This window comes from Mastacembelus armatus, chromosome 18 (genome assembly GCF_900324485.2).
Source record: "Mastacembelus armatus chromosome 18, fMasArm1.2, whole genome shotgun sequence".
Taxonomy (NCBI): domain Eukaryota; kingdom Metazoa; phylum Chordata; class Actinopteri; order Synbranchiformes; family Mastacembelidae; genus Mastacembelus; species Mastacembelus armatus.
In genome coordinates, this window is record NC_046650.1 from 9,722,135 (window position 1) to 9,741,364 (window position 19,230).

Sequence of the window (19,230 nt, forward strand, 5' to 3'; positions counted from 1 at the left end):
ATCTTTTTTTTTTTTTTTAAACTAAGAGAGCTGAATATGTGATGGGTTGGATGTTCCATTACTAAACGGCAGGGTCTTGTTGATACACGACTTTTAGATCATACCTCTGCGATCTACAGTATTCCCCTTTCCAAATAACTGTCACTGCATCACTGCTCTAAAGTTCCTTATGAAGGACAGGAGGTATCGAGTTGCATAATGAGGTTGGGAGTTTTCTGGAAAAGACGTGTTGCTTCATTCTGTACTTTTCTGTTTCATTATTTTATTGTGTGGACACAATGAAAATATTAACACATTCATCTTCGGGGCTGCAGAGCTGCTCTAACCATTATTTTGATATTATCAGTACATCAAATGACTACGTGTGCTGTGAAAGGGGTCCATTGTGGTAAGAAACCTATAGAGAACTACCACCTCACTGTGTGTCTCTAACTATTTTAGCATCTTTTAGCTCATTGTTTTGATTTTATGGCCCATAATTTCCATAATTTTTTCCTGGTTTCATTCACACTAACTGCCTCATTAATCTCATTTTACACCACATGAGGGAGCACTGAACACTCCCTGCTCAGTGCCATTAGCATTTAGCAGCTAAGAGCCAAAGGTCAAAGCAGAACTAAAATATGGCCAGAAATATACCTGAATGCTAACAATACTCTTTATCATCTGGGTGAATATATGGTAAACTGCTCACTGACATGTTCACCATAGCTATTTTAGCTATTTTAAGCTGATAATAGAGTGGACAGCTTCTTCCTCTGTGGTTAAAAATACATTCATACAGCTTCAAGGAAGTAAAACATTAAAAAAAAACAAAAAACTGCAATGCATACAAAGGAATAAAATCCAGTCCCTTTGTCAAACCTGAACTCTCAACTTCACTTTAATTGACTGTCAGTAATCAGCGTTTCTAATAAGCTTTAACCTTTCTGAGCTTCTGTCAGGCATTTTTTAACAAGTAAAACAAAATAACACAGACAAGTCATATTGGCTTTACAGCAAAGTACAGTAAACACCTGACAGCACCTCTGCTTGAGGGTCGATGTAGAATTAAACGGGGTGTTTGGGTTGGTGAGCAGTGTTAGAGTCCAGGACAATACTCCACTGTTATTTCTGGTGAAACAGTTCAGAGTAGAACAAGACTCACATCCCATAATATCTGTGAGGTTTAAGCACCACTCAAATATAACAGTGTCATTAAAGGGATGCTCCAGCAGGTAAGCAGTGCAGAAGCAGAGCGCCAAGTCACATCACTTTCAAAGTCTGTAACAGCCTGTTTTGGAAGAAAGATTCACTATGAAGCACGTGAGGCACTTCTTTAAGGCAGAAACCAGCTGTGCACAATTAACTCAAAGTGACCTGATGAAGAAGGAATTTAAAGGCCTTAGCAATTTTATTTTTCCCTCCAGAGTAACACTTCCAGCATCAAGTCTGCTGCCTCTTGTGTCCTCTACTTCCCATTCTTTGTCGGTTTGACATTAGAGCTTGAGTTTGAGACAGAGTTCGGCTCTTTGTCCTTTAGCATGACTGCATCCATGTCTTTGTCCCGGCTGTTCTGGCTGTTCTGTCGGCTCTTCCTGGAGGCCGAGTCCAGCCCTGTGCCCTCAAACAAGCGGGCCATGAAGGCCAGCCCTTCACGACGGATGTAAGACTTTCCTGCGAAGAAGTAGAGCACTGGGTTGGCACAGCTGCTGATGAAGGCTATGGAAGAAGTGACAGCACGGCTACGAGACCATATTTTATACAACCTGATGGGTGGAGAGATAAGCAGATCATTTTATTAGACAAAAAAAAAAAAATGTAATCTCTAATTTTCAATAAAAAAAAAAGATTTGACATTGTGAAAAACAAACATATTCATGTTCCTCTTAAGAACTAGGTGCAGTTTACAACACTTGGTTTACAACAGTTGACAACACTTAGAAATGATTCAAATAATCACATGAAAAATGTTGCATTATTACTTACAAATCTCTTACTGGACCCTCGGGACATAAAGCCCATGTAACCTGAGGATGATAGGCAATTGCTTAGTTAATAACAGGGGAAATGTAATTAGCAGCATCTCTTTGTATTTTACAAATATCATCCTCCACACATGGTGAGAGCATTTAAAGATGATATAATGCACATCCATGATGCTTGGAAGAATGTGTTGTATTTGGCAAAGGATGTGGGACATACTTGCACTATGTTGACAACATGGTAGGGCAACCAAAAGAGACAGAAGGTCAACACAATGGCCAGGATGAGGTTCTCACTACGAATTCGCCGACGGAATTTGGTCTGTCGGATGCGGCGCAAGATGCACATGTAGCTGACTAAGATGACCACATAGGGAATTAAAAACCCCAACGTGAGCTCCAGAGTATACTGGATGACCGTCTGTGTAGGGGAATAAAACAGAATAGATGGAAAATAGAATTAATAATAAATACAATTTTGCATTATGTCAAGTATTTTAATGCTATGAATTAAAATGTTTACTATAAATAAGAGTTTTACTAATGGTCTATAATAAATTAGGCCAGATGTGCAATATTCTCCTCATGCTGCAGACCCAGAATCTGATGCAAAATAAAAACCTTCCATTTATTTTCCTATTACTCAAACAAATTTAGAGGATTGTGCAGCCATACAGATCATACAATGTATGAAGACAATGTATTGGGTTCATGTTCACTCACCTGGCTGTTTGTCTGATGAAATGAATCACACACGTTTTTCTGCACATTTCTGAAGATAGCTGCAGGAACAGACGCAATTATCACCAGCACCCACACCACCACCAGAATCCTCATTATGATCCTCTGGTTGGTGAGAAAGCTGACACGCTTCGGAAACAGCACTGCCACCAGCCTGTAGATACTCATCAGCATGATGAGATGGATGGAGGCGTACATGTTCACCAGGCACAGGTAAAAGAGAATCTTACACATCTCTTTCCCAAACACCCACTTCTTCATAAGCAGGTAGGTGATGAAGAATGGGGTGAGAGCCATCAGAGAGCCGTCGGCTATAGCTAGGTTGAGGATGATGAGGGTGGTGACCGACTGTTTTCGGGCACGTGCCAGGATGCTCCAGATGACGAAGATGTTTCCAGGAAAGCCCAAAAGAAAGACGAGGCTCAGGATCAGGGCCCCCACAGCGGTGGCAGGTGTGTTACCCACAATAGTCTCATTCCCTGAGCTGACGGATGTGGAGTTGGCCATGGAAGGAACACTAAGCATGGCCATTTTTATTACCTGCCAAAGAGAGAATACCGGTGACTGGCTTTCATCAAATCTTTACATCAATTTATTCCTGCCTTTTAAAGGAACATAAAACACAGAAAATATTAAAACACATTAAAAGGAAAACAGAGTAAAACTGCGGTTTTCACGGGGCTGTTTGAAACCAATATAAAACTGTCAGGATTTGAGGTTTTGCTTGAGCTCAGTAAGAAGCTTGACAGAAGAGACTGGGTTTTATGGTGTTTATTAACACACAGATAAGTGGCTGTGATAGATGTTCAGGGGAACCAGGCAACAATACAGAGATTGAACCTAAAGCTTCCGAACATAAACCCACCTATGAATAGCTTAAATATACTAGGCAGAAACAAAGTCAAAACCCAGCTTTAGTTCATACAGTTAGCAAAACCAAGGGAAGTCTATGAACAGGCAGCAACCTAGGAGTACGTTCAGGAAAACAAATTAGGCTTATTAGTAGTTCGAGTCTGGCAGTCAAATGAACTCTTACTTAAAAGTCCTGGTCAGGCACTCAGGAATTAGGTTAGGACCTCAGGAATCAGGTTAGGTCCTTAGTAGTCAGGTTTGGTCCTCAGGAATCAGGGAAAACCCTCGGGAATTATGTTAGGACCTCAGGAATCAGGTTAGGTCCTCATGAGGCAGGTACTACCTTCAGGAATCAGGGTCTACCTTCAGGAGCCATGTGAGCTCTCAGGTATCAGGTTAGCTCACAGGGATCAGGTTAGCTTTCAGGAAACAGGTTAGGCCATCAAGAAAGCAGGTCAGGCCTTCAGGAAACTGGTAAGACCTTCAGGAAACAGGTTTGACCATCAGGAGTCAGATAATGCCTTCAGGAATCAGATTAAGTTATCAAAAAACAGGTAAGGCATTCAGGGATCAGGGTAAAGCCATCAGGAATCCATAATCCATAATCCAGCAATCAGGTCTTGGTCAGGCAGGGCTGGATGGTGAGCAGCGAAAGGTAACGTCATGAACTGGCTAAGGGTGTGTGGCTGCAAACCATGTCCATCCTACTCCCTATCTAGGTCCCTAAAAAGTGAGTACGCCAGTTTGTAGTGGGAGTCTGAATCACAGCTAACTGAAAGTTACAAACTCAAGATTTCCCACAATGCATTGTAAAAAGTAGTGAGCAGCGATGGTCACTAGATGGGCAGAATAGACCACCAGGCCGTTATCAAATGGAGTGCATTATGTAGTCCACTATATAGTGCTGCACTATATATTGACTGAGGGGTTAAGGACTAGGGTGGACACAGTTGGACACAGCCCTGCTTTTATGCAGAATCTCATAGGTGAGGCAGATCCCAGAGATTAATGGGCACGGGACAGGAACAAGAGAAACTAATCAAAATTAATTAAGTGAAGTTACAGAATCTAGCTGAGGGCAATACAGGAAATGAAGATCAAAATAAAAGTCCAAAGCAGGAACAAACCAGGATCCTGACATAAAACAACATCTCCATGGCAGTTTCTTTAAAAGGTAGCTACGACATGTAAAAACCTCTCTAATTACATCAACCTACTCTAATATAAATTCATTCCAAAACAACATTTACCTAAGAGATTAGGTAAATAATGAAGAGTTCCCGCTCTGAATGAAGCCCCAAGTTATGTCTGGCACAGGCCTGAAGTTTGTTTCAAGTATGCATTTCTGCAGGAAAGCGTGGGAGTGTGATGCAAGTTTAACAGGTTTTAACGGGGACTCTTGATTCTTTAACAACGAGACCAGACACGAGCAGAGAGCAACAGTCACCACGTTGGATTATTTTCAAGATCTTTCCGTCCCAAATTTGTAACTTTCTCCTTCGACCTGATGAAGCAAGTTTATTTGCAGGAGGCCTATAATCTATTCTGCAATTTATAAAGCAATTTAAAGAGCTTTGCATAACGCAGAAAATATATCAAAATATTTAGAAATAAAAATCAACAATTAAGGTGGCATACAAAAACACCAATCATAATAGAGAGGAAATATACACGACTTTATAGCCGTTTCCTTTAGGATTTATCCTCTCTGTGCCAATGAGCTGCATAAACAGGTGCTCACATACGTACTACCACACAAAATAGGTATCCCTACATGGCAACAAAGATCGTAATTAATGATGTTTGAGTAATGTTCGCAAAAAAACGTCAGTATCCTCTCTGTATGTAATTAGAACCCATGTTTTAAATACTTATCTTCTTACATACAGCAGATAATCATCCTGTATTTAACATAAATAGGATCCCGCCAGGTAAATATTTCTACTGCAATGATTTCATATTATTGGAAGAGTTCTAAAAGGTGACATGTCATCACTTGTTTGGCATATCTTGACTACTGCTAAAAGCACACACACACACACACCCTCAACACTGCTGATGTGAAAGCTATGAAGGGTCAGAGCTCTTTCACATCGTGGGCAGTTGTGGCCTAATGGATGGGAGTCAGACTTGTAACCTGAAAATTGCAGTCTCAGGTCGTATCGGTGGGATGGAATGAATAGCCAGTGCCCTGTCCACCTTCTATACCACGATTGAGGTGAGACCCTTGAGTAAGCCACCGGACCCCCAACTGCTCCCCGGGTGCCGCAGCACTGGCTGCCCACTGCTCCAGGTGTGTGTGTGCACTTTGGGTGGTCATGGAATTTCCCCATTATGGGAGTAATAAGGGGAATAACTTAATCAAATGTTTACTCTTGATGTATCTTTGGAAGTTGTTCTGTAATTTGGGATTATTACAGGGTTAATCCCATGCTGTTGTGGTGAGAACACAAGTGACGAGTAACAAGTAGTTTCATAATACATGTGGTTAGTGACACAGGCTGCTTAGTGACAAAGATGAAGTTAGAAGCATTTAGTTGCAACCACATCTAGTGGAGACTGTCTCTTTGTTGCTTTAGAAAGTGGTGGTATTTTCTGTAAAGGACTAAGGTGGGCTATTCATTTAGGTGAGAAGAAAATATTTGGTTGCATTTTTATAGTTTTGTTGTTTTTATATTTTTTAAATGCACAGTTCAGTTTCTGAAACCCTGAATTATAGGTCATAATTAGATCTGATTACTTCAGTTCAGGGAAAGGTTAAGATTCTAAATGTCGACCATCATGCATTAAAGATAAATTAAAAATGTAATTAGTTAAAGTTTTGAATAGTCATTATGAATGTGGAAACTCAAAAAGCAAAAAAAAAAGCAAAAAAAAAAAAGAAATGACTGACTAAGATAACATCCCCCTTCATTTGATATATGACTTAAAATATCTATGCAAATAAAACAAAGTGTTTTATTTATTGCATTAGTTTCTCATGGCCTAGTTTAAGGTACACCACAGTATGTTCTTCATGCATTGAAGCACTTCTTATGGGAAAGCTGTGTTTTCAAGGTTTGAGAAGAACAAAAAGACATCAGAAACTGTCAAACCACATTTACATTGGCTTCAGCAGCAGCAACCAATGAAACTGTGACATATTGTGCAATGAACCACCAAAAAGACACTATATACCAACTATAAGCAGCTTGTTGGTATTGTTGTCATAATGCCTCTTCTGTTTTTGTCTAGTGGTAACCCCTTTCTTTCAGGACATTACAACACTGACTTTTGCTCACCAGTTTTCATTTTTTCTTGCCATTTATTAAAACAGAGGCCCTTGCAAAATAAATTAGCACACCAAAGACCTGACTGACTCAAAAGGTGTGTTTGTGTGTCCTCTGACTCATGCACATACCTACCAAAACTCACCTGTTCCGCCTACAGAGAAAAATCATGCCGACGGAAAGAGCAAATAGATCCAGAGCATAATTACACATACGTAGTTACATAAACTGGCATATTTATATTTAAATAAATCACAAATATCAGATAAATGTGACAATAATGTCACAAGACCAATTGAAACACTCGATATACTCTATTGTCTCTCTATTGCAGAAAAGAAACAAAAATGACAGTAGCCTCTCCCACAGTAGTAGCAGCATAACTACAGTTGACAGTAGCGATTTGTTGAGTGTTGTTACAGACAGAAATTAATGGAAACTCATAATTCAGAGATTAGAAAATGAGACAGACTCACCAAGACTGTAAATCCTACCAGAGGAAAGAAGGGACCAAGAGCTGCAAAGGAAGCCTGAAGATGTTGTACATTAGATATATTGCTACTGCATGTACTTACATTTTCTTCCCTTTCTTTTTATCTTTTTCTTCTCTCCACATTTTGCCCCCACCCACTTTCTCTCTCTCTCTCTCTTGTGTCTCTCCATTGATTTGTCATTCTTGCTGTGACATGCAGTGCAGTGAGAGGGGAAGGTGTGTCCTCATTATCGGAACTGCCTCTGCTGTGGCTGTCTGTCAACATCCCCACATGTTGAGTGAGGAATTCCAAGTGTGCATTGCCAATGCGTTTCTATTTACTCTTGCACAAGATGCAGTTCACTCCCATCGGATTGAAGTGTGAATTATCGACACGAAGGATGCAGAAGCTTTTGGATTTTACAAAATAGCTGCACAAGTTTGCTCCTATTCAGACATATACACACACACACGCACACACGCACACACACACACACACACACACACATATGTCAAGAAGAGCACAGTTAAGGGAGCAGCGAAGATACTGTGCAGGACCCAGCTCCCGGGAAGAGGACGATATTACTCCCAGTTGGCATCCAAGTTCATCCCAAAGGTGCTCAATGCTCTGCAAAGAGAGAAAACACTACATAACACTACCAAATACAGAAATGTGCAGCAAAAAGAGAAAACACAACCAAATAAAGAAACACACTGCAAATAGCACAGACTCCTAAGATGCTAATTCATCAATAACATTTTGTGTCTGGTGTGACAGTTGTGATATATGTCAGTGTGCATATTATGCTTAGGTCAACTGTTACAGTTTTTCTCTATTGCTAACATGCTTTGGTCAAAACAGAAGCCACACATTATCAAACCTCATCACACAGTCAGTGAAACAGCAGTCTCTGTGGACCAAACTCCTTTTGTATTGCTTTCACACAAAATGCTTTCAGTAACCACATCATCAACTGTTTTCTGTCATACTGTACTGACCAGCTGACATTAAAAAAAGCTGCCTTAGATCACATTATACTAAGACTAGTTTGTCCACATACTTTTGGTCATATAGTGAATATTTCATGTTTTGTGTCTGTCTTTTATTTCATTTTAGTTTCATTTAAATGTTGTTAAAACATTACTTAGCCTTAAAGAACTATGAACTGTGGTATACAAATCTGCCCTGCTTGGCCTTTATGGCAATACACCATGGACTATACAAAAAACTTAAAGAATGTGTTGTGGTTTGGGGCAAGGACACAGTACAAGCTGGGCAGGCTGCCAATGTACTAAAGAGAAAATTCATACTAACTGCAATTACCTAACTCACATATCTGCAGACTGCGGGTGGAAACCGCAGCAACCACATTAAACATTTGCAGACAGTGGGAAAATTTCTGAACTCTGCATAGAAACTTAGAACACAAGCCCATTTTGCTGTCAGATCAGTGCTAACCAAGACATTTTGCAATGTAAAGGTTGTGCCATTCTACTCCTCAGCCCCCCTATGTGTCATTCAGGTCACAGGTGAAAAAAATAAATAAATTACCATTTGTTTTGATGCTTCTAAGGTGTAAAAGCCCTCAGGATATGCATCTATACTAGATCATGCACAACAAAAACACATCAGCAGGAAAATAACACACAATTGTGTGGATTTATTTCACTTGGGATACAGCAGCTTTTATCGCAGGCTTTATGCTCCATTATCTACTGCTCCCTGATTACATCTGAACTGCAAACGCGAACTGAAAGCTAATTTTTTAATGCCAATAAATCTCACGCAGCCTAAAGGGACAAGAAGAAATTTACAAAAGTGAAAGAAAAAGAAAACTACAAACTTGTAAAGTGAGATTGTAGATTACTTGCTCATTACACCAAGGAAGTAGTTAATGGAAGAAGCACAGGGACAACGAACTGTGGGAAGTTATGCTGCAGCATGTAGTTAAAAAAAAAATACTATTCCCACTAGACACAGATTGTTACTACCATAACCTCACCAGCTGTGCAAACACACCAATACAATACCATTCATATTTGAATGTGGGTGAATGTGGTCTGGACTTTGCGGAGCAGAACCATCTGCTCAGAGACATGATAAAAACACAGAGTACCTGCTTTATAATCCAGAAACACTCCAATCTTGTAGGCGAAAGGGCCTGCACAACACCTGTGGAAATTTCATAAACCTGTCTGGTAGAGAAGAATAGGGGCTGGGGGAAAGCCTCACCCTGCAGTTGTTGTCTATCAGGTGAAGATAGGAGTAATTTGAGGTCACATCCAGTATGAGGGGGCATCAATCTGCCAGGAAAACTAATTTCATATAAACTGTAAATCCACTGTCAAATGGACAATTACTGCATGGATGTAAAGCAGGTTAAACTGTATTTCTTACACCATAAAAACTCTTCTCTGGTGATTAGTGCTGGTGATGGTGAGAAGTCAACATAAGAGACTGTAAAAATGAAACAACACTCATTTACTAAACAGTACTGGACATCATTAAAGACAATTTAGGAGGGGTTATTCCTTCCCATTTGTTACCTGCGGCAGAGATCTTGGCCCATGTTTCCTTCAGGACAGTCTCTAAGTTTATCCCTCAGCTCAGACACGCAGTCAGTCACATGGCTGAAGGATCGTAACGGACCAACACCAGGTGAAAAGTCCAGTGAGTCACAGGAAGTGGAGAGAGACTGAAAAATCTGAGGAGAAATAAAACAAAAAATATTGCCAAAATATTATTAAAGTTATTATTCAAATGACTACTAAAGGCCTGTGCTACCTGTATCAGATGTATCTGGTCGTCAATGTGCAACAGCTGCTTCAGTTCCTTATCTCTCTGTCTCTCTTTCTCTTGTCTTCCTGCACAGAGCTGACGAGCTCGGTGAAGATCCTGTCACAGTCTCTGAGAGCAGTCTGGCCGCAGCTCTGTCGGCACACATCATGATTTTTTTCCTTTCAGAAGCTAAAACACAACTGAGCATTGTCATAAAACTTTATCAGGTGTAGTGGCACCGTTCACAGGCTGGTACTGACCTTTGACCTTCTGACGGCCCAGATTAAAAAAAAGATTGTATTACACAGGAATTTATATGCCAGGTGCTAAAATTCAGAATTCACTACAACTTAAAAAGAACCAGATATAACATGGCTAATAATCCTGACTATAGTAATGATTTTAAAGGATGGTCAGTGTGAAATACTGTACATTATTTCTTTTTTGTATAACTCTGAGCTGAGACACAGGTTCATACAACACTAAGTCTTGTCTTTTCACACCTTGAGATTCTCCTCAGCTTGGCAGAGCTCCTTCATCTCAGTCTCCCTCTGCTGGACTCTGACTCGAATTTTCATCTGACTCAAAACCAGACGATTCTGGAAAGACCGAAAGTGCGATTATTTCTAATGAGAGTGCAGGAGCTCGTGCTAACTCAAATCAGAAAAAACCACACATTAGACAGCAGCTTCTGATAACTGGACAGATGAGTGGATGAAGCGAATGTGTTATATTTTAAACCCTCAGCCTGACTGTGTTTCTGCATTACCTCTGTGATAGCCTTCTGTTCTGAAACAGAAATTATTTTGTGGTCCATGTGTTCATCTACAGCACACAGAGGGCAAACGAGCTGCTTGTCTCTGCTACAGTAGACTTCCATCAGCTTGTTGTGTTTTGTACACATCTTGTCCTGCAGTGGGACTGTCCCTGAGACCAGCTGGTGGGTCTTCAACACAGAAATGCTGTAGTGAGGCTTGAGGTGAGATGGACAGTAAGATGCTAAACATGTCAGACAAGACATTGTGGGTTTGCTGGATTTGGTCCCACAGCAGAAATCACTGGCGACATCTGCTGGGCCGGCACAGGCAGAAAAGGGTAAAACAGAAGTGAAACAGCCCAATAATGTAATTCATGGATTGATACAAAAAATGTAACTTTTGAAATGTCCTGAAAAATAATAAACAGAAAACAGGCTATAATTTTGCCGTTACCTCAGCCAGCATTGTGTTTCCCTGTAGAACAGACCTGGGACTGAAGGTCGCTCTGCACTGAGGACAGCGGTACTCGCCCTTCTTTTTAACCTGGTCCCAGTAAATGTCAAGGCAGCTTCTGCAGTAATTCTGTTCACAGTTAATAGTAACGGGTTCAGTTAGAAGATCCAGACATATCAAACAGCTGAACTGACCTTGGTCCAGCTGAACTCCATACTGCTGATGTTGCTTCTAAGGCATCTTACAGTGTTATCAGGTCCACAGAGAGACCGGACTATTCCTTAGTTCCATTTCTCTGAACTTGAGGAAAACAAGGACCATCTTGTCCAACCAGGAAAGGTGGGACTCAGTACAGCAGATAATAAAGATTGTTGGGTTCAGTCTCAACATCCACCCACTTTAATTAACATCACCTGTGTGCTGTTTGACAATGTGGTAAAGGGACAGGCAGTTGAATGGATTGCTCATGAATCACGGTTAGTGCTCATCACCCTGTGAAAACAGCTTTATCATGTCCTCTGTGGCACTGAAGGGGATTTTTCAGTCCCATAAAATCTGAAGTCAAGCTAATCCTGATGGCATTACTATGACATCATCAGGGTTATCTTGATTTTTGAGGTTTTGGAGCAATGTTAACATCTGCAGTGCATGTACTGTAGTCTGAAACACTCACCAATCAGCCAGGGTCAAACCAGAGTCCAACCACTGTGAAGGTGCATGATGGTCTGGATATATCACACATTGCCTGTTCAATCCATTCTGTTTTTAATTTCTAGAAAGCGAAACTGAAATTTGAATATAATACCAAATAACCAGATTTCTTTAACTATAATAAAATAGCAGCTGGTAAAGATGCATATCTGGTGTTAACGCAGTGAAACAAGGCCCATATTTTATATGTAGTTTAATAACTGGTTTTATAAAATGCTTATTGATCACAACATTAAAATACTGAACTCAAGTGTGTAACACTGTGCATTAAGACAAAGCTCTCAGGTACCACAGACTTTTTGTTGTTTTAGTTCAGTTGCCAGTTGTGATGAAAACATCTGGTCGAACACTACAACAGGTAGCGAGTGACAAAGGTTTCAAACTTCAATGTACATGCCATTAATATGTGAATTAATATGTGAATAACAGGAAATGCTAGTACTGCTACAGCACCTACTCTATAGGATGAGACAGAAAATGTTATAGTGGCTACTGATTAAAAAATTGTGTTAACTTTGCTTTAGGGAGCCACCTGTTGATCAGAGTGCAAGAAAGTGATAGTCAATACTATAAAAACAAAAGGGACATAGGTGAAACATGAGCAATCAGTGCTTTTATTTTTGACCAATACATTTATAATAAATAATTACAGAAAGAGATCAGTTAAGTTTCCTCTCAGCATCACTGGAGTCACTTATTGTTAACTCGTTTTCATTGTTGCAGCGGTTTCATTTTTGTGCTTTGGTTAATATGCACTGATCTGACCCTGCGGCTCCCTTCACCTAATGATTCAACATTATTGTTAATGCTGCTCCATGTCTACTACACATAGAAATCTGTTACTGCAAAACAAACTAATATGGTGTTGGTCCACTAACTTCAAATGGTTGAAAAATTCTTTTACTGAATATTTAAAGAGGCTTTTCCTTTGTCAAAGACAGCCTTAGCTGCCCTCTCTGTAGCTTCCCATACTGTTTCTGCTCCTGCAGCTGCTTCATGTCCAGTAATACCACCAAGTACCCCTCCTGTTATAGCTACAGCTGACGTACTTGCACCTACTGCCACACCAGCAGCTACTATTGCTACTTCTCCCCCTGCTGTTGCAGCTGTGCTTGCTAGTGCTGGAGCACTCTTCACAAATTGCAATAAACCAGGAGCGTTCTTCACAGCTTTGGCAACTGATACAACCATCATTGCCACACCAAAAAAAGCTCCTAACACTGCTCCTGTTGCAATTCCTGCAAGTTGAATCAAAATCCTATTAGACACATTAGTTTTAGCCTGTTTTCTGATCTCTTCAGGTGTCATGTTTCCTGAAAACTTCCTTATGTTCTCTTCCTCTCTCTTTATTTCTTCCTCAGCTGCTTGTAGCATCTCATTGGTGTAGTAGTCGCCATTGTTTTCCATCATCATCTTGTCTATAGTGTTGAGCAGCTCCTCCACCTGGAACTGATTGCTCCTGTAGTTATTCTGTTTGTTTTTCTTCCAGTATTTATTATCAAAGACATGGCACCGGCCTCCGCACTTCTTCACCAGATCACTCAGATTCTCATTCTGACTGACAAACTCCTCAATGTTGATCCTTTTAGGGAGCTGGTCACCATGAGTGAAGACAACCACAGCATATTTCAGAGCATCTTCAGAGAAATACTGGCATATTTTAGTGATGACAGCCTGCTCCTGCTCTGTGAACTTCTCCACTTTGAGTACAATGAGAAAAGCATGAGGCCCAGGAGCGCACTCTGTGATACACCTCACTAGCTCAGGCTTCAATTCTTCCTCATTCCTGTTTGCGTCAAACAAACCAGGAGTGTCAATCAAAGTGATGCTTCGTTCATTGACAGATCTGGTTTCTGCCTCACATGTTCTTGTTCCAGAGTTGGGAGAATGGTTTGTCTTGAACAACTCCTCTCCAAATATGGTGTTAGCCAGGTTGCTTTTCCCAGCACCAGTTTTTCCCAGCAGGACGATCCTCTTTGTAAGTGATGCTACAGGAAAAAAATTTAAATACAGTCAAGTGTTTACTTTCCTTTTGAAAAAGTAATTTCTTCCTATTTCTACCCATGTTTCTGGTTACAATTCAAAACACTATTCATGAGCATGGTCATACTCTATCCGGCAAATAAATACAATAAAAATCTTAGTTCCACACACGAAAATGTCTGTGGCTAAATTGGCTGAAAACAAAACAGACACTAAAAGCAATTTAAAAAGAAAAATAACAAACACTATACAGCACTATGAATGACATATTTTCTAATACTGAAAGAATAAACCTGCCAATTTACAATTCAGTATGTTCAAGCCAGACCAAAAACATATCTCATTTTCAGCTCAAAATTGGCAGTGCAAGATTATGATTTAATATCTACACCCACCTTGGTCTGGCTGGCAAACATTTTTTGTACATCCTTTGTGTTGCAAATCTTCCTGGACAGACTTGAAAACCTACAGACACAAGGAAGCATTGGGCTTAATATTTAGCAAGTATTAAGTAGAAAATATATAAAGTAGAAAAAACATTAACTGGTACTTAATGTTCAACAGTTTTATAAATATAACCCAATATACTGGTTATTACTTCAAAATAATCAGTGTTGCACGCTGTCTTTATAAATAGATGTGACAGTTGCTACTTAGCGCATTTTGTGCTAAAGAATAGACTTAAATCAGTTCAGTGGCTGACTGAGAATAGACAGTGTATCTGCTACTGTACATTCCCATTACCTCTCCAGAGTCTTTGTCATTGGGGTGGATGGCAATGCGGACCAGGAATGGTGTCTTGCTGGCTCGGTTCTGTTCAAATGCATGAACCTCCTCCAGGAGAACCCTGGATACTACTCTGTCAGGAAAACGCAGGGCAATCCCAGCTCCGAGTACGGGGAATGCAACAGATCCAAACCCTCTGTCCTCACATGAAGTTAGGATTTTATTGATGCACAGTCTCAGAATCTATAAAAGGTGATAACTGAATGATTTTCATTGATAGACACAGGAAATACACAGAAAGTTTCATAGAAAGATTCATACCTGGACTGCAGTTCCATCTTGGTCCTCATCCCAGGGAATAAGGCTGGGGAAGAACACAGCATTACATGGAAGTCCAGGCAAATCCTCCACCAGAACAGTGTCCCCGGGCAGCCTGTCTTCTCCTGCTTCCTTTCTAAACCTTTTTTGCAGCTGTGATCCAACCAACTGGGACAAAGTGTTTCCAACACGGGTAGAGAGAGGATCATGGCCAACCATGGGAGAAACCAGGGCATCCACCTAGGAGGAGAGAAGGTGGAGGTTTAATATTCCACTTTTTTAATTCATGTAAATTGTCCACATTTGTTCTCACTTTAAAGGCATATTCACTGAAAGAGATAAAAAAATCTCTAGTCTTAACAGATTTGATCAGATTCTCACCTGCTGGGTCTCAATAGTGCCCTGAATGACCTCCACAGTGATACCTTCTCTAACAGTGACACATTCTCCAGCAGCTCCAGCTCCTCTTGTTGTGTCGTGGCCAGCAGCTCCCACCTGGACCCCCAAATCACTTGGTGAACTGTTTCCAGTACTTGTCCCTCGGAGAAGCCTGTCACAGGCGTCCTGCATGGCCCTCACCACCTCTCCTCTGTTATCAATCAGGATGATCTTCCACAGACTTTGCCCTCCCTGACTGTCAAACTCTTTCACAGCTGTTACAATAGCCTCAGAGCACACAACAACAGGAACACCAAATATACCTGAGCTGATACAAGGCATGGCGATAGATGTCAACCCCATAATTTCTGCTAATTGGAGAGCAGACTTGACAGTTTTTTCCAGTAATGATCTTTCTCTGCCACCTGTTTTCCCACCTACAGGTCCAACAGCATGCAGCAGCTTCTTGCACTTTAAATTTCCCCCTGTGGTCACCACCACATCACCTGTGGGAATTTTGCCATAATACTCTACTAAAGTTTTGCTCTCCTCCTGTATCTCAGGGCCACCTGCTTTACTCAGTGCAGCAGCAACACCTCCACAGTGGTCCAGATCCTCATTGGCAGCGTTCACCAGGGCATCAGCATCCTGTTTGGTGATGTCACCGTGACACACCAGCACCTGGATCCCACCACGAAGCCTGTAGCTAGCAACTGCTGTGTTTTCTTCACTTAAGCTCAAAGATGTCAAAGTTTGACTAGTTGTGTGATTCTGGTCCTGAGACATAGACTGACCAAGACTTAGGGGGTTTTGTTTCCTTGTTGGATTTTGGAAATATCTTACTGTCCCAAGTTGGTCATTAGTGACTGTGTCCAGAAATGGACCCAGTCTGTTCCTCACCTCAGTCACTTTGTTTTTTGGACCTTCTAGTGCCACCATAGGCCTTGAGGAAGATGTTACAGGATGGAAGATCACCCCTGAATAGTCAAAACCATGCAGCTGCAGTAATTCTGGTAAATCTTGTGCTAACACTGGAAAAGGGAGCTGGACTGTGTTTTGCAAACTAGAATGCTCCAAAACAAACTGTGAGACAGTTTCAGTCAGTTCTTCAACCTCTTTAGTGTGGCCCAGTAAATACACTGTGCTGTCTGAGCCAAATACAGCCAGAGCTCTGCACTGACTTTGGTTCATCTCATTTGTCTTGGACTTAAGCTTTTCCCGAAGCTCAGATGAAACAACAGAGCAGTTAGGAACATCAATGCTGACGTCCTTGAATTCTTTTTGAAATTTCTTTTCTGCATCATCCAGTTTATCAGCAGAGAGGGAGAGAAAACATAGCTCTGTGTCCCGTAACTCTATTTCCACCTTGTCACCAATCGCTAAAAAGTCACCCAGCACCCCTGGACCTCCATAAGTCTTCTTTAGGAAAGCCAAAAAATATGGGCGTATATCAGAAACTTTTCTTTCTAAGACCAAAGTCTCCTTCTTAGAAATCAAATCTACAGCATCAAGAACCTCCCCCACAGGTCCTTCCAAAATGAGCTCACCTGCTTCTCCCTGTGAGACCTTCACTCCTGGAAAATCTCGTCTTAAACTGAGGTCAAGATCTTTCCAGAGGAGTCGGAGTTTGGCCTCACCTAGGTGACGTACACTGGTTTGCTTCTCACTTAAACGCGACTCTCGACGTCTAACAGTTGAGTCCTCTACATCCTTCAACCTGGCGTCCACCTGAGAACATTCCCCAACAACAACAGCCAGACCAATCTCACTGTAAACCTTCACCTTCACCTCATCTGTGCTCTGATTAAAGCTGCAGGACTGAAGCAAAGCTTTGACTTTGTGAGGGTCCAGCTCATAGTGGACCATGTAGCCCTCAAACAGTTTGTCTACCTGAGCTTTCCAATTTCTAACTGCATCTGTAGCAGCAGCTTGAGCTGATCTCCGGACTAAAACTCTCTCTGGGAAAAGCTGAGCTGAGCAGCCAACAGTGGTGAGTTCTTTCTCCAGTTCTTCCCACGCCTCAGGACATTCATGTAGGTAACGGAGGAGGTAAGAATCAGGTTGTAGTTCATAATCTCCACGACTTGATGGAGGTGTTGAGGTAGGAATAGTCTCTGGGCTCTGTGTTATAATGACAAATTTAAATGATGATTTCATCTTTTACACCAACAACATATTTATATTATCCATTTTATTTCTGAAATCATATTTATAAAGTGTATATATAATATGTGTGATTTGATTGGCACTGAGCTACTACATCAAACTAGACACTGTAAAAAGGGAAACTGCATAAGTTGGAAAATACAACCTTGATTGCATGACAGTAATGTTGTATTAACCTGTGCTGAGGCTGTGAAATCCTGGTCTGGAGTGGAGGTGGTGATGGTCGAGGAGGTGTGAGGCTCCAGGCTGCCTTGGACAGTGATCACCAGGGGACCATCTACAAACTCCACAACATGCTTGGATTTCTGCAGGACTCTTTGTTGATCTAAGACAGAAAAAGTGACATTTATTATTGTACATATGTGAATCACTGTTTTTTTAACACAAATCAGATTTTCTTTTCTTTTATTTCTACCATATATTATTAAAAAACAAGGAAGGGTACAGGCCAAAAGTTAATTTAAGACTACAGTACATTAGACTTATTTTATCATCTGTCTAATAATATATAATATAATAATAATAATGACCTGATTATTCGTCAGACAACCATCTTTTACCCTGTACAGCTGATCGATTACTTCATAATTTCATTCAGTTGATGTGAATGGAAACTAAAGTTTTGTCTTTTACAGAGGAAAATTATTGTGATAATCTTTTGATATATGCTCAGTATAATTTACAGTCAACACCCTGTTAGAGAAATTCAGCACCTGAAAGTGTCCACGCTGGCAGCACTGCTCCTGCTAGTTTCACTTCATCGGGAAAACGAAACTTTCACTGTTTAGGATCCAGTTCAGGATCCATAATAGTTTATGAATAAAGTATACTCGTACAATATACTTATAGTAATAGTTAACCCAAATGCCTTACAGCTGTTTAATGAGAGGCCCCATAGACATTTGATCTAAACACATAAATATAATAGTTTATATTGACAAAAGCGTCTCAACCAACATTACCCGACAATTTACAATATAAATCAATTTCAAACATGAACTGGTCATTTATGGACAGTGTTTTGTCACCTACCTTGTTGATCCTTGAAAAGTATACAGTAGACATCATCTTTTACGCTCCTCAGGACACATTCACCTCCACCTGATTTGCGACGAATACGAAAATAATTTTTTATCACCCTCTTCTGCTTTTTGTGCAGCCGGTGACTCTCAAAGAAAACAGGGTGTTGGTGAATATCATCCATCGACCTCCTGCGAAAAGACGAATAAAGCTAAACACTGGCTTTGAAGAGTGGAAACATCTGATCAGGATCAGGAAGAGTCTGGCTGTGTTTGCAGGAGAATGTGGCCAGATGAGCCGCAAAGACAGAAACCGTAAAACCTGCAGCTGAGTGGCCACTGTTGCGCATCATTTCTTGTAATTACGGTACAGTTGGTGTAACGGCACTAAAGGGACGCTTAATATGGCTTAAAACACTTGATGTACACAGATTGTCGAAAAGTGCGACTTTCTGTATGACAGGACAAAATATGAATCAATTTGACTGCACAGTTTTTGTAAATGTGACAAGATCTGGGTCCCAGGAGACACTTGTCATGTCTGAGCTGATTATACTGTTTAAGGACTTCTATAGAGGGGAAGATTTCCACATTTCTTTTTGACTTTAATAGCATATTGACTGAAAGAGATAAAAAAATCT

General features: G+C 40.7%; 2 protein-coding genes across 4 annotated transcripts; both read right to left on the reverse strand.

Annotated features, from left to right (window-relative positions):
• Positions 1-3: 3 nt before the first annotated feature.
• Positions 4-7,566, reverse strand: ltb4r2a (leukotriene B4 receptor 2a). 3 transcript variants are annotated; one of them, XM_026295352.1, is made up of 6 exons: positions 7,303-7,424; positions 3,742-4,038; positions 2,688-3,245; positions 2,185-2,385; positions 1,969-2,009; positions 4-1,748 (listed from the first exon to the last, which is right to left on the reverse strand). In XM_026295352.1, the coding sequence occupies exons 3-6, from the start codon at positions 3,234-3,236 to the stop codon at positions 1,451-1,453; spliced, it is 1,089 nt and encodes a 362-aa protein (XP_026151137.1). In that variant the 5' UTR covers positions 3,237-3,245; positions 3,742-4,038; positions 7,303-7,424; the 3' UTR covers positions 4-1,450. The 3 variants fall into 3 exon arrangements, with proteins under 3 accessions (XP_026151137.1, XP_026151146.1, XP_026151129.1); XM_026295361.2 differs by lacking the exon at positions 3,742-4,038 and having other exon boundaries at positions 7,402-7,566; XM_026295344.1 differs by lacking the exon at positions 3,742-4,038 and having other exon boundaries at positions 7,303-7,428.
• A 5,048-nt stretch (positions 7,567-12,614) lies between these two features.
• On the reverse strand, positions 12,615-18,855 carry LOC113123251 (protein mono-ADP-ribosyltransferase PARP14-like). The gene is made up of 7 exons (XM_026295093.1): positions 18,603-18,855; positions 17,747-17,895; positions 15,408-17,525; positions 15,030-15,266; positions 14,727-14,951; positions 14,378-14,447; positions 12,615-13,987 (listed from the first exon to the last, which is right to left on the reverse strand). The coding sequence occupies exons 1-7, from the start codon at positions 18,772-18,774 to the stop codon at positions 12,900-12,902; spliced, it is 4,059 nt and encodes a 1,352-aa protein (XP_026150878.1). The 5' UTR covers positions 18,775-18,855; the 3' UTR covers positions 12,615-12,899.
• Positions 18,856-19,230: the final 375 nt, after the last annotated feature.